Below are 15729 nucleotides of genomic sequence, written 5' to 3'. Positions count from 1 at the left end.
TTTATATAGATTGCCGAAATATATAGATAGCCGTCAAACTTATCAATTATTATATTATTAAATTATAAATTTATGTTATTATCTTTATGTTGATAAAGTATTTTTATTCAGTATTTAAATATAAGGAGACGCTCCATATTGTCATAAACATATGTGTTTAAATAAAGTTAGGTTCTTCTTCTCGTTACATACATCACACAGTTTTTATATAAAATATTGTTAGATTTAATCTATTAACATGATCATAAAACTTTGTTGGTTATTTATATTTTTTGCATCTACACACTGTCAAAGTTTACAAAGTGTAAGTGATGATGAATTACTGCAGTTTATAAAAGAAGAAGAAAAACTTATCGTCTTGTTTTGTAAGTACTGAAGATTTTTATTAAAAATTTCAGGCAAGTCTTTAGATTAAGAGCCGTCGAATTATCTAACTTCAAAATTAGACTTTTTATCGACATAATTTCATTACAAAAATAAAATTAATAACTCTAACCTATCTAACTTCAAAATGACGCCTCTTAATCTAAAAAGTAGCCAAATTTCATCTTGGTACTAATAGGACTAGCCCGTTGGTGCAGTTTGTAGTGGCCCTGCTTTCTCTGCGCGTTGCGAGTTCGATTGCCTCTGAGTCTGGTTGTAATATCTATATTTATTAACATGTATTTAAATACGTATTATTTCTATATATATTTACCAAAAAAAAAGAAAGTAGCAATCAGTTGTTACCTGTAACACAAGCATTAAATTGCTTACCATAGTAGCAGACAACTATGTGTGAATGTTATAAGTTACTTATTTAATATTGTAAATAGAAGAGATAACCATATGATTCATATAGCAGTATATTTAACCTTTGAAAAAAAAAATAGTTGACTATTTCAATCTAAACATCTACATCCCATTTATTTAAATATTGTTGGACTATTTGCAAAATTCAAATATTTACATTTTTTTCAGCTAAACAAAATTGTGATGTTTGTGACAAGTTTGAAAAAACTCTAGATGGCTTGTATGAAGACTTTCAGAAGCATTTGAATGCTGCAACTGTGAAGGCAGTGAACAGTCATTTAGCAAGACTTTATTCTCCAACTAAAGAGCCTGCAGTTGTTTTCTTTAGACATGGTGTACCTTTATTGTACGATGGTAAAGTTTTTTATGAAAATTGATTACTAAAATTAGTTTGAGAAATCAATTTATAATTAAAAATCTTAAATTTTTATAACATTTTATAGGGGAACCTGATGAAAATGAGATATATGGATTTTTGGAAAAGAATCAGTCACCAGCAGTAAAGGAACTAACAGATAAAATATTTGAGCATATGACTCAAGCTGCTACTGGAGCTACAACTGGGGATTGGTTTGTTATGTTGTAAGTACATTATTATTTTTTAACCGATTTCAAAAAAGGAGGAGGTTACTCAATTCGACCGTATATATATATATATATATATATATATATATATATATATATATATATGATAAACATTGATACTGATACATACATTGATACTGATACATTGACTGATAAACATTTCAAAACTTAATATTGTTATGGAAAATCTGTATATTAGGGAAAGATATGAGTTATAAAACATCATGCTAAAATTGCAAAAAAGCAGCACAAAAGAATTAGGAAACAATTTTTTTTTAATTGGTTTTAAATGTTTTATCTTACATTTTATTTTTTACTGTTTAATATTAGTTTAGAAAAGGGGTATATATATTGCTAATTTATCTATATTAAATAAGTGTTAGAAAGACAACATTTATCTATTCAATACTTTTAATGTGGTATACAAACTGTTAAAAATGTTAAACATTAATTTTTTTACACATTAATTTTACCACACACTAGTAGTCGAAAGAACAAAATAATTCAAACATAAATGTATGAATTTTTTTTTATAACGGCGATAAAAACAGCCTTGCAAAAATAATTAGGAAAATAAATACAATTTTGTATTCTTCTGTATCTATTTGTATATAGAGGTATGTACTTTTTATAAAAGACAGCAAAAAGTTGATATGAAACAATAATAAACGCATTAATTAAAGAGTTAAAAATAATGCTAATCTGAGTCTTGACAATATTATTATGTAAACAACCGCTTTGGTGTACTCATGCATGTAATCACCTAAAACACTGATGGTTTGCAAGTTCGACTCCCCGCTCGGGATGGATGTTTGTATTTGTACAAATATTTCTTTCCAGTTTGGATTTCTGCTCTTGTGGGTCTCCCCACCGGCCGTTCCTCAGCTCCTTAAGCTGCCGCTCCCGGTTTTTATTATAAATACCTGATAACAATTATTACTCTTAGTAGGAAACACCAGCCAGCCCACAGTGGAGCAGCATGGTGGATTAAGCTCCGGCCCTTCACTTAGATGGAAAAAGAGGCCTATGCCCAGCTGTCACTTGTTACAGGCTGAATCAATCAACTGAATTATTATACACATAAATAATTATAATATATAATAATAATAATAACTGTTGAATAAGTTTGGTGTGTAGCAGGTCTTGTTAATTAATTCTCCTACTTTATGTGGTTTGTCTGGAAAAAGGATGATTTGATATGAGAACTGCCTGTTGTACTACACAATCTAAGTAACTATTATAAGTCTTATCATATCCTAGACCTCGCTTATGTGACAGTGCTCTGTCTTGAAAAACGTCCCACGCCATTAAGGGGTCATCCACAAAATAAGTTTAATTAGGTCTAAGGAAATGCCACAAAATAAGTTTAATTAGGTCTAAGGAAATGACATTCGCTGTTCATAGATTTTTTAATTTTATTATATAACGATAGTTTTTAATATTTTTAACCAACTTCAAAAAAAGAAGGTTCTCAATTTGACTGAATTTTTCCTTCTATTAAGGTATTAGAAAACTTAAGAAAAAAATTAATAAATTGGCCTAGTCAAATTATAGCGTTAATAATCGCTTCAGCCTGTAATATCCCACTACTGGGCATAGGCCTCTTTCCCCATGTAGGAGAAGGATCAGAGCTTAATCCACCACGCTGCTCCAATGCGGGTTGGCGGATATATTCCCTACTATGAGTAACGATTGCTATCAGGTGTACTTGATAACAACCGGGACCGACGGCTTAACGTGCTCTCCGAGGCACGGTGGGGAGACCCACAAGGACTGCACAAACACCCAGACCACGGCAAACACCTGTATGGCACCAAACACCAAATGTTTGTCATGTGCGGGGATCGAACCCGCAACCGCCAGCGCAACGGGTACAATCCATGGCTATAACCGTTGCGCCAACGCGTAGCCATAGCGTTAATAAGAAGAGGATTAATAAGAAGGGAAATAGATATTCATTTTTATTGAATAATAATACAGATTTGTGTAATAAAGTAAAATAACACTATACAATTGATTACTATATTCTCGCTTTTTAATGCGTTTTTAAGTATTAATTTTGTTTGTTTGTTCAACAGTTATGGTGCATCATGTGTGGAATGCCAAAGGTTACATGCTGTTTGGGAAGGCGTGGGTGCCACATTACGAGGTCGTATTAATCTTGCTAGAGTGGATGCTAATTTAGCAGGAGCTAATACAGCAAAACGTTTTAAAGTCACAAAGCTACCAGCATTTCTTTTGTGAGTTTTGATAATTTTATTGACCCTTGTAAATGTTTGTTACGCACTTTAAATTTTCATTAGACTTAATTTGATAAGCCAGTTGTTATTTGAATTAATTGACCCATTTTATCATTAATTGGTGAATATTAAACGAGTAGTGGATGTGATAATGAAATTATTATAATATTATGATAACCCTTTGACATTGCATTCAGATTGTCAATACTTTAATCTTCAAATTGGAATATTTTTTAAATTTCTTCATCTTCTTCTGTGGATATATATCAAATATTTAAAGACGTAGTTTTTATATTCTGTATGTTTTTAATGTACTATATATACGAAAAATATGACTTTACAATGTTTATATTTTTAGTTTCCGTTTGGGCAAGGTGTACAGATATGATTTGCCCAAAAATGATATTAAGTCATTTGTTTCATTTGCACAAGATTGGTATAAAAATTCAAAGGCTGAAGCTGTACCACTTCTTTCCTCACCGTTGTAAGTATTGTTTTAAAATACTGTAAAAGTAATATTTTACATTCTCGTAACGTAGTTATACTTTCTTGAAAAAAAAATAAAATAAAAATTAAACAAAAAATTTAAACAATTATGTATAAATTTTAGAGATTTCAATAAAATGAAAATGTTTTCATTTTTGAAATAAGAATTCCTATAGATTTCAATAATATAACAAAAAAATAAGATAGTGAAGTAGTTAATAATCAGTTTTATTTTATTTTTAGTGATGAATTGGTTGATTGGTGTGTTGAGATGATAAGGTACAGTATTGCTTTTGGATTGAAAATATTGGCACGATATCCATGGATTTGGCAAATCGGCGTCCTCGGTTTTGGTCTAGTGGCTATAACGGCACTTATAGCTATCATTAAAGCTGGAAAATCAAAACCGAAATCTGTTAAAAAAGATAAACAAACTCAAAGCAAGAAGAGTAAATGAAATGAAAAATTTAAGAAAAAAATGTATGACATAATGCTGAAGTTGGTTAATATTAAAAAAAGAACTTTTATATATAAGATAGATACAGAGCAGGGTAGTGATATTGCATTTTATTCATCCGTCCTTTTACAGCATGTGAAACATGGTTTTGATATAAGTATAAATTATAATAATCGTTTTTTGGAACGAGGTTCCTTTTGGCAGACTTGACATTTGGCTGGGCGACCAAACTGAAAAAAATGTGATAGTAAAACCGTAAGAAAAATATATAACGGAAGTGACGTAATATCAGTCACACTACTGTATTTATTTCACTTGATAGTTTGAATTATTATTATTATTTTGTTTGATTTATTTTATTTTACGGTATTTGTTATTTTCTAAAATACTAAATTTCCTAAATACTTTTATGTACTTAATTAAAAACCAATCAACAAAATTAAAAAATATCAAGAACTAGAAAATATACAAAAAACTTCAACATTTTTTTTTTCAAATTGAGTTGCTTCAATACTATCCGAAGGAACTTCGTTCCTACCTGGTGTCCCATGACACCACATAATTTTTGTGTATTTTTATTAGTAATAAAATTATTTCGCAACTTAATTTATTAAGCAAAGCTTTAGTTTATAAAAATTTTCTAATTTTTCGTGTATTTTGTACTTTTAAATAAAGTATTTTTATTATAATTTCTTCAATTTATTTTGGCAAAAATAAGTCATTAAAAATAGTTGAGAAGGAAACAAAATTATGTGCTTGTGTAAAATTTTATTTGCAACGCCTGCATAATTTGTGAAAAAGCTTACATTGCATCGTGTTACTAAAATAATTACCATATCATGTAAGATAATTTACCAAAGTATAAAACATCAACAAAATAATTGTGCCAAAAATTAAAACAAAATTATATTATTTATAAAAATTTTGTGGCACAGTGTCAGTTACAGTACTCCTCCGAAATGGCTGGACTGATTTCATGAAATTTTGTGTGCATATTGGGTAGGTCTGAGAATCTGCCAACATCTATTTTTCATATCCCTAAGTTATAAGGGAGGGGGGGATTAAGGGGGTTGATAACATATATGACAAAACAAATATATAATGTAATATCACCGAAACTGTTTACCACTGCGCTGGAAGATGTCTTTAAGACCTTAGATTAGAGGGAACGAGGCATCAACGTCAACGGCGAATGCATCTCCCACCTTCGTTTCGCCGACGATATCGTCATCCTTGCGGAGACGTTGGATGAGTTAGGCCAAATGCTGGCCGACCTAAACGAGTCCTCGCGACATGTCGGTCTCTGTATGAACTTCGACAAAGTCACGGTTATGTTTAACAACCGAGTCATACCGAGAACGGTATCGGTCGATGGTACCCTTCTCAAAGTTGTTCAGGATTATATTTGTGCCGAGACGTGGACAGTGACAAAGGGACTGGTCCACAAGTTTAAAGTCGGTCAACTTGCAATGGAACGGGCTATGCTTGGGGTTTCTCTCAAAGATAGGATTAGAAATGAGACTATCCGCGAGAGACCGAAAGTAACCGACATAGCTCACAGAATTAGCAGGTTGAAGTGGCAGTGGGCTGGTCATCTGTGTCGCAGGGCCGATGACCGTAGGAGCAGACGGGTCCAGAAGTGGAGACCGCGTCTTGACAAGCAGTGTGGGACCTCCTCCGGCCCGTTGGACCAACGATCTACATAAGATTGCTGGTTTAGGCTGGATGAGGATTGCAGAGAACTGGGATGTCTGGCGTGAACTATGGGAGGCCTATGTCCAGCAGTGGACTGCAATAGGCTGAACTGACTGATGACAAAACAACATTTGGGTCAGTTAGTTACCATATAAAAAGAAACGAGGAAAAAAAATTGCTTGAGATCTCTATTTCCTTATATTATAATAATTATATATTATAGTTAGAACTCATGAACAAAGGGAAGTATGACAACTACCAATATTTGCAAACCACCTTAGCTATTGTCTATATGGATTGTACAAAATATGTTATGTAATACAATAAATTTTGAGTCAAATGTGCTCAGTTATACTTATCTAAATTATTAAAAATTGTATTTACTAAATTGTATATAACATATACACACTAACACATGTATGTGCTCATAGATTGGTCTATTAAATAAAAATAATGACTAGTTTCAATTATTAAACAGTATCCACTTCAATGTTTATTCTGAACACAGATGCTGGATCAGCTAATTCAGTTTGAATGGCATTCTCAAATTTTTTGAAAATAACTGAAAACTCCATTATATTTTCAGGCTTAGATTCTATCCACAGTTTGTCAAATTCATAGAAGAGATAACAGTAAAATTTATGAAATAAATTTACACTGGGCAAATACTGCTTGGCATTAAACATGTATGTTTTTGCAGATCCATCCTTAAGAAGATAATAAGCCATTGATGTTAAGTTTATGCCCACTATAGCAAAAGTGTACCCATATTTTGGATGCCTTGAATGACTCAGTACATGGCTCGATACTTCAGGGTATTCAGAAGCAAAAAAGAGTAAATTTTCTAATCCTAAAAGTCCCATTCCACGGAAATCAGTTTTCGGGTCATCACCCTAAAAGAAAAATTTGTATTAAATATTTAAACATAAATAAATAATTTTCATACCTTATGGTTTTAAATGTTATGAAATACCTGAAATCCAATGTATTGCCACTCTTTTGTCACTCGAGCTTCTAAAGGATTGTTGGGAACTAATAAATCCCACAATTTCAATAATTTTTCTTCATGTTCAATATTGTTACTATCAAATTGTGTTCGACGAAGATCTTCTATTTCGTCGATTAATTGTCGGTAACTCCAAATTTGTTGTAAGCTTTTCCTAAATGAAGGCACAAAAACATCATGAAGTTTTGGGTTTATCTTTTTAACTCTTAAAATTATGTTTATTGATGGATCGAGTATTTCGTGAAAATTTGACGAATGAAACCTTCGCTCCTTAACTACTAAGTCTAAAAATGAAACAACATCCTTAACATCTTGAGTTCTCGACAACATCAATGATTTTTCAATATTGCAGGTTCTTTCGGCTCCAGCCTTATCTCCATAGCATATTCTCTGAAGCTCGCATAGCCGTGTTGTTTTTCTTAAAAACCATTTTATAAAAGGTCTCAGATACCACTGCAGCACAGACCAAAGATTAAAAAAGACCATTTTATTCATAATATGCACTCCAGTTTTAGCATATTACAGGTGTCTTGCTTGAAATTAGTTTGTTCGACGCTGTTTCATTATTAAAACGTGTAATTATATATATATACAGATATAAAAATTTAAATTTCGATAGTAATAAAGAAGATGAAAAGCTGAATTCATGCTGAATTATACTGAATGTGAAATTGTCAATGTCACTTTGCATTATTATTTTTTATTTTTTTTTTAAATATATTTGGCATCACGCGGTTTGCGCATATGCCACTAACAAAAGCAGGGAAATGTTTATCACGATTTAAAAGGACATTACTCATGGATTTGGAAAAGGATCAGGTAGGATTACTATGATAGGATAAGTATAACGATTTATAATTTCAAATTATTATTTAACAGGAAAATAGATAAAGCTGTATATATATCAGCCGGCCTAGCATGCATACAACGAGATATCTCTTGACGAGAGAGAGAGATAATGTCTACATCGAGTATTTTCTCGATTACCCTAACATGCGCACTACGAGAGACAAAATTCTCTTCCGAAGACTTCGCCTTGTCGAGTAGAGAAACATTATCAACCATAATCAGAGCTGGGCATTAACTCGTTAATCCGTTAACAGTTAATTAACGAAGTTAACACTTCGAGTAACGGATTAACTTTTAAGCTAACTTATAAAATGGTTAACGGACGCGTTAACAGTTAACCCAATGGAAGTACGCACCGCGCGCGGCGGGAAAAACAGGTTTCGACAAGTTTGGTCGAGCGCGCCGGCACTTGCAGCGCGGAACGCGTGCCGCGGTGTGAGTGAAACAAATATAGCTTAGGTGTGGCGCGTGCGAGCGGGAAAACTGCACTGTATGATATGAATGGTATTAAATAATCAGCAAATAATATAATGCTTTTTTAGTCATATGTTAACGATTAACGATTAACTTTAACTTACGTTAAATCTTCTAAAATGTAGCGTTTTAACGTTTAACGAAACTAATTTTTGTATTAGCGGAATAGCGATTAACGAAGCTAACCATTTGATTAACGGTGCCCAGCTCTGACCATAATCACAACTGAATATCATTCTTATTTCTTATGTCGTAAAGTTGAATTTACAAGGTTATTGACCAATTTCAAACGAGTGACACATGTTTTATTTAACAATGTTCTCGGCCTTTTGGCTAAGATAAAAAGTGTATATCTAATTTAAAAAATCTAATATGGAAAATAAAACGGCGTAAGTAAATGAATTTTATATGTGTAATGAATGAATTAATTATATATGTAAAACAATATGCTCGTGTTGTGCTTTATATCTTGTCGCACATTAGATAATTGTAATTCTATCACGCATTGTTTTTTTTTTTTTTAATTTTTAAAATTTTTTGAATTTTTGAATTTTTTTTTTTTTTTGATTATTGATTTTACTTTTATTCTATTTAATTTTATTTTTAGTTATTGATTTTTTTAATATAATTTTGTTTTGTTTTTTATTCTGAATGTTGTCTTGTCTTCTCCCGCTCTTCGTATACCGAAATTATATAATTATAATAGGGAAACGCCATGGTATACAAAAAATAGGCACCCGGTTTTATTTATTTTTTATTTATCGTCTTTCTCGTCGATAATATTGAAGACGAGAAGTTTCTCTTCCTAAAACGACAAAATTCGACAAAATTACGATGTCATGTTAGCTTCCGTAGAGATAAATATCACAGATCACTAAAATTTAATGATTATCTCTTCTTGACGTAACGAGAAGAGTATCGCGTGCACGCATGTTAGCTACTGTAGACATAGAGAGATAATACGAGAAAAGGGGTAGACAAAATTTTGTCGTGGCGCGCATGCTAGGCCTGCAGGATTAGAACATGAAAGAAGAGATTTGATAGCAGGAAATGGTACACGGATGGAGACCAGATGATTATAAAAGGAAAAACTATTCAAAGGGCAGGTAAAGAAAATATGATTAAGATCACCCACATCCCCACAAGCAGATAAATCTGAATAAATTATATTAAACCTGGCCAAATGTACAGGTGTGCATACATGACCCAATCTCATTCGAATAATTATTGATGAAGTAACGTTTACCAAACTTTAGAGATGAAAACCATGGCTTACTAGGAATATTAGGTTGTAAAGACTTAAAAAAAGTCCCCTTGATCCTTCCACTATTTTCCCAAGCTTCATCCCAAGTTTCCTTGAGATAGAGCCTAGGCAGCGTAGTCAAATCATGGCAGTAATTAATGTAAGGATGAATGTCACCGCACACCAAAGCCTCATTAGCTAGACGATCAGCTAGAACATTACCAACAATATCCGCGTGTCCTGGAATCCAGTCAAACATCACGACATATCCTCTTAAAACACATTTATGTAAAGCAGTTCTAATATTAAATATTACAGGATACATGGGTTTAGATTGAAATGGATATCTTTGAATCGCCATTAAAACGCTTTTAGAATATAAGGGGTTTTTCTAATTTCATTGACAAAATGTATTCTAATGCTTTGAGGATACCAAAACATTCCCCTGTAAAAACAGATATTTCAGGAAGAAACTTAATTTTTTAATAAACTGTAATGCACGCGGTCGGTTTTGCATGGGTTACGCCTAGGGATTGCTGGAACTGTATTTATCTGCACATCGAAGCGTATCCATCTGTGATCTGAGCACGATGCCTCATCGATCATCGATCCATTATCGATTAGTTTCTTTCGGTTTCCCCCGGTGAACCCCCAAAACCACCCCCTGGCTATGTCCGTGTCTACACATATTTTTGACATATCCATATCGACAACATTTAAAACATTGTATAGTAGGGTAAATATATAAGTCTACAGGAAAATAATTAAAACATATGAAAATTCTTTTAGGAAGAATTTGGCCATCGAAAGTCAGGACAATTGTTTCCGTATCAATAAAACTGGCTTTATTATCAATAAATGTTTTCTTTCTTAGTCGCCTTGCTTTTAAAACACTTCCACAACCTGGAGGAGCAGAAACATTCTGGATTGCCTCTTCTGTAGACCATTCTGTGGGAATCCCTCTTATAATACCTATTCTAGAGACATTAAATGATGGAATAAAGGGTTTGAATCTGTTACTCGAAAGCTTAGTATTGCTGGTAAAGTTATTAGCATCTGAAAAATTTGTAAATGTAAGAGAGAGCCTATTTCTGCAAATTGTCTTCAAACTTCCATTTAGAATATTTTTAAATAAATTATTTTTAAGACAACGATTAAAAGAGACAGGGTGAAGTGTGACATTTTCATCTGGAGACAATTGTTCTTTTGTATACGGACTACATATGGTCCAATATCTGAGGCTTGGTAAAGATGAGTTGTAGTAGTTGGGACTTTATTAGCAGACATATCACCTTGACCACTAGTGGTCATTGTGATATGTAGGGAAAGATCACAATTATTGTCATCATTTAAACAAGAACATTCGTTCTACTTAATAACCTTGCCATGACGCTTTCTTTTCTTATTGCAATGTTTACAAATTCTTAGAGCATTTGTGCGCTTTCTCGGTACCTTTGCATTATTCACAGAACTAACATCCGTATCCATAAAAGATTCACAATGCTCAATAGTTACATAATGAGATACTTGTGGAACTGTGCCCCCAGGATCGGGAGGATCGTCTCTCATGGAGGAAACAAAATAAATGAATTAAAAACTTACCACACAAAGAAATATTTACACTAAATACAAAATATAAACTAAAAAGAACTTAAATAACAAATATTTACACTACTTTACACCTATCTGAACCATAAAAGATATTTTCAAATTTTAAATTGCAAAAAAACACTCCCGCTCTTTCGACGTTTCCCGCGCTTTTAATCTCAAAGGTCAATTTACATCTCGGACTAAGCATTATTTAGATATGTTAATATACTCGATTTTTAAAACAGGCAACTTTTTTCTAATCATCGATTTTTAATAATAAGCTAAATAATAATAAAATATTAAGCTTCAATCCTTATACATGGAAAAAGAGGCCTATACCCGACAGTGGGATGTTTCAGGTTGAATGCGAAATTTGAAAATCGCTTTTACTTATCGATTTAATTGCATAAGAAAATAATATTCATTTATTTTACTACATGCACCAGTGTAAACATCAATTCCTGGGAATCCATGTTGTCCGCTTCGCGTGGAATGCCCCAGCATCAAGCACTGGCCGCGTTCCACTAAGCGTCCGCATCGCCTACATCATGTTTTCACCATGCCGCCATATTGCGAGCATACAGCTGCTGACACTTTATCAGCTCCCAAATGTGCGTTCCATTTATAAAATTCGCCCACAACGCTCGCGGCGTTTTTTACGTTAGTGGAACGGCAATTTTACCGGTCCAGATCGATGGCGTTGTGGGCTTAGCGTCCATTGTTTTAGAGGTACAGATGACGTCACGCGCTCTCGGATGACATATCGTAGTGTTTTGGGGGGATTTTTAAACAAACAGTATTAAAACAGAATTTTTGAGTACCTAAAGGGCTATAAATAAATAAAAATTTGATGTTATGGCAATAAGTGTCCATAAAAATTAATTTAAAACGCTTTCTGAAAATATTCAGAAAGCGTATTAGTTTTGTTTAAATGCATCAATGCAATTTAAAAACTTAAAGTAATAATTATTACGTGCGTGGCGTTTGGAGCACATTTTTAATATCTCGAAATACGGTGATACCTATTATTCTATCAAATTACTCATTTAATTTGTCTAACGAGTGCAAGGAATTTCTATCAGGGAGGAAAAATTGAATACAAATGTTTAGTCCGAAATTGTGTTTTATTTACTTCGAAAATTGTAATCATAAATACTATTTTATATTAAAACTATTTACAATGCAACATACAATTGTCATCTCGTCTTTATTTATATACACAAGGCGATGCGTAAATTGCAATTTAATTTGTTTATTTTATCATACTAAGTAGGTAGTTACCGATTATTATAATAATAAGAAAATTTAACATACACTAATGTACTTACAAAAACATAAACCAGGTACTAAATGATATATTTTATTATCTAATGTAAAGTCAACGGTACGATTCATCTCGTACAACAGTAGAAATAATTATATATGTATTATTCCTAAAATTTCTTATAAGTATATCTATGGTGACATTGACTTAAAAACTTTAAATATCATAAATAAACGACGATTCGTATATTGTTTATGAACAATATCTAAAAAGATATATTTTTTCATTTCATTTCATTTGTTTCTTGCTCTGCAGACTAAAAATATTTTTTTCATAATTATAATTGAACTTAACCTATAAGAAATGTTTTAAAAATGTGTAACTTTTATATAATTTTGATTTTTGATTTTAATTTATCTATCAACGAATCAATTACAAAATATTTTAATTATAATTTATGTATATTCACTAACGATAAGGTAACATATTTTTAATAAAGAATACTCAAATATTTAATATCAGTTTCACATTAATTTGTACATAAATAGAAGTCATTAAAACTAATGAATACTGAAGACATAAATATTTTAAATATGTCATTACATGCAATGTACATATTAATTCAAATTAAATCGAAACATATTAGTAAAGCTAGTTTAGATGTAGGTACAGTTTTTATTAAAGAGTTAAAAAAAGCTTACGAGTTATTAAGGTAGGTACCTATATATCTCACTAATGTCTTTTCGTGCACCTTAATACTATTGTACTAAAACATATGTACTTACAATATACGTGACGTAATTAACAAAGCAAATTTAAAACAATTTGAAAATATTACATTTTATATTTATTAACACTATAATACGAGTAGGTAACCATTTTCCTCCAACCTTACAATAACAACAATGTTCTATAATATTTAGTAGGATTTAGAAAGTCAAATAATTAGGGTAGGTACATTAATGTTTCTATATCTCTCATATTTTAATATTTTTAAAACGAAATTAAACAAATACAATATATATTAGTGAGGTACTGTGAAGTTTGAAACGTGGTGATTGGTGAATATTTGAAGTTAATTTTATGTCGTGTGACGACTTTGCACGTACACTTCTGAATTTAAAAATATACACCGACAGCATAACACAGGCTTAATACCTACTTATTAAAGTCAAAAATTTCGAATTTCGATTTTTTTACAGTAATAAGAAGTATTTATCGACAAAAACTTACCTACTTGGTTCACTTTACAAAAAAAAAACATTACAGTCGAATTGAGAAAGTCTTCCTTTTTTTGAACTCGATTAAAAATGGTATGACGCACTTGTTAAACAACAAATAAAATTGTTCGAATATATCCTCTTCAGATCAAGAGATATACGTAGGTAGGTGTACCTACTACGTTTTTTGGACATCTAGAGCATGCCTTAAGAGGTTGTTATTTTCTGGCGAGTGTGACATTTTCAACACCATACCACTTGAACAACTAAGTAAAGGTATGAATTAATCCACAAACATCATCTGTTGTCTCCCGGCAAATGCGCCTTCAAAGCTTTCAAAAATTAAAAGCATAATTGTAATATTTGGCAAAGCAAATTTAGCGCTTAATAAGTTTAAGTTTGTACTTCTGCAAACTCCAAAGGTGAAAGTGGACGGAATTTTATTGAAATCTATCATCAAATCATATCAAATTTTCATGTTAATACATTAATGATAACTTAATGATCCGACTATTCACAATTAATGAACGTTAGCGAATTAGAATAATTACATTATCGTGACAGATGTAACGAAAAATATAGGCTTTATATTTTCACATTTATCTGACAGAGTGTCGGGTTTTTATCTGCAGGCTTACTAATTATATTTTTAGTAAAAATGTTTAAAATATTATTGGGTTTTTGCGACAAATGATGCTTCTAAGGCCGAGGCCAGCCAAACCGAATCCAGCAAGGATAAGCTCACCGTGGCGCCCCGAGAGTCGGGAAGCTCTAAACAATGTGACTTTACTAGTCGCGCTTTATTCGTAAGGCGCGACGTCGAAACCCATTTGGAACGCGGTGAAGTTTCGAATATACCTCAGTTCGATGTCGGGGTTCTGAATAGTCTGTAGACGAATTACGTTCGTGGCGGTGTGTTGTGCTCGATAGAGCAGCGTTGTGCTGCGATCTGCTGAGACTCAGCCCTACGCCAGGTGATTCGTAAAATAAATTTACTGGCCTGTCACTAAAACCGTCATATGTGTTGTTGTACGCACTTTACATTAAAGCCTGTAAAATATTTTTTTCTATATATCTGTCACACGAGCAAAGCAACATAGTAAATAGCCATTTGCCGGAATTTATAAATTACTACTCGATTTTATTGTTTTAAGTTACAGCGTATTCACTTCCTTATCTAAATAGATTAAAATTTTAATGGTAACATACCTACTTATAAAATAAAGCGAATTGGACTTTAATTATTAGGGCAAAGCGTAATACGTTCTAAGTTTTATGTGAAAATGCATGTTTGCCACAGGAGCATTATAAATGTCTTTAGAATATGACTAGGGTAAGTAAATAAGTAAATAATTTTTGCTAAAACTATATTTTATAGCTTTCGTTGCAATTTGACATGTTTCTGTCAAATTTTTATTATGTTTAAATACGTAAATATTTCAGTGATAATTATAAAAAAAATAGAATTTTGATAGACACAGACTTTATGATACCTCCTTGACAATCGCTACCGCCATGTGTAAGAGATATAAATAAGTTTATAATAATAACATTCATAATATTTTCTCATATAGATTTTATCGGTGAAAGGGTGCTAAAAGTATAATATTTGCACATTTGATTTCGTATTGTATAAATAAAACAAACTTTTGATAACAATTTTAACAATTTCATGCCATAGAAATATACGTCTAAATTTTAGTCCACTTTAATGGAATTTTTGGAAAGGAAATTCGTAGAAGTTATGTAAATAGTAGGTATAGTAGAAATGTTGACTTAAAAGTAAATTTAGCTTTTCTTTTGTATCTCTGCACAAATTCCATTAAAA

The 15729-nt window shown here is 31.9% G+C and overlaps 2 protein-coding genes and 2 long non-coding RNA genes across 4 annotated transcripts; 3 read left to right on the top strand and 1 right to left on the bottom strand.

Moving 5' to 3' along the window:
• The first annotated feature begins 134 nt into the window (after positions 1-134).
• On the top strand, positions 135-4592 carry LOC123655363 (thioredoxin domain-containing protein). The gene is made up of 6 exons (XM_045591177.1): positions 135-365; positions 961-1146; positions 1236-1374; positions 3456-3617; positions 3976-4101; positions 4347-4592. The coding sequence occupies exons 1-6, from the start codon at positions 239-241 to the stop codon at positions 4558-4560; spliced, it is 954 nt and encodes a 317-aa protein (XP_045447133.1). The 5' UTR covers positions 135-238; the 3' UTR covers positions 4561-4592.
• Positions 4593-4610: 18 nt separating this feature from the next.
• On the top strand, positions 4611-7205 carry LOC123655364. Its single transcript, XR_006743386.1, has 2 exons — positions 4611-4654; positions 6956-7205. It is a non-coding gene; the product is annotated as an uncharacterized LOC123655364 (long non-coding RNA).
• Positions 6435-7747, bottom strand: LOC123655362 (ELMO domain-containing protein 2). Its single transcript, XM_045591176.1, has 2 exons — positions 7229-7747; positions 6435-7148 (listed from the first exon to the last, which is right to left on the bottom strand). The coding sequence occupies exons 1-2, from the start codon at positions 7745-7747 to the stop codon at positions 6726-6728; spliced, it is 942 nt and encodes a 313-aa protein (XP_045447132.1). The 3' UTR covers positions 6435-6725.
• Positions 7748-9601: 1854 nt separating this feature from the next.
• On the top strand, positions 9602-10682 carry LOC123655061. The gene is made up of 2 exons (XR_006743317.1): positions 9602-9690; positions 10617-10682. It is a non-coding gene; the product is annotated as an uncharacterized LOC123655061 (long non-coding RNA).
• The last annotated feature ends 5047 nt before the right edge of the window (positions 10683-15729 follow it).

The sequence above is a fragment of the Melitaea cinxia genome, chromosome 7, assembly GCF_905220565.1.
Source record: "Melitaea cinxia chromosome 7, ilMelCinx1.1, whole genome shotgun sequence".
Taxonomy (NCBI): domain Eukaryota; kingdom Metazoa; phylum Arthropoda; class Insecta; order Lepidoptera; family Nymphalidae; genus Melitaea; species Melitaea cinxia.
Note: the sequence above shows the minus strand (reverse complement) of the source record. Positions and strands in the feature narration are given on the sequence as shown.

What these genes read in the sequence shown, in the direction of transcription:
- LOC123655363 (XM_045591177.1), top strand. Translation starts at nt 239, where the DNA reads ATGATCATAAAACTTTGTTGGTTATTTATATTTTTTGCATCTACACAC. An exon ending in GGGGATTGGTTTGTTATGTT is followed by an intron (nt 1,375 to 3,455) that starts GTAAGTACATTA and finishes TTTGTTCAACAG; the next exon opens with TTATGGTGCATCATGTGTGG. An exon ending in AAGCTACCAGCATTTCTTTT is followed by an intron (nt 3,618 to 3,975) that starts GTGAGTTTTGAT and finishes TTATATTTTTAG; the next exon opens with TTTCCGTTTGGGCAAGGTGT.
- LOC123655362 (XM_045591176.1), bottom strand. Translation starts at nt 7,747, where the DNA reads ATGGTCTTTTTTAATCTTTGGTCTGTGCTGCAGTGGTATCTGAGACCT. An exon ending in GGCAATACATTGGATTTCAG is followed by an intron (nt 7,149 to 7,228) that starts GTATTTCATAAC and finishes TTTTTCTTTTAG; the next exon opens with GGTGATGACCCGAAAACTGA.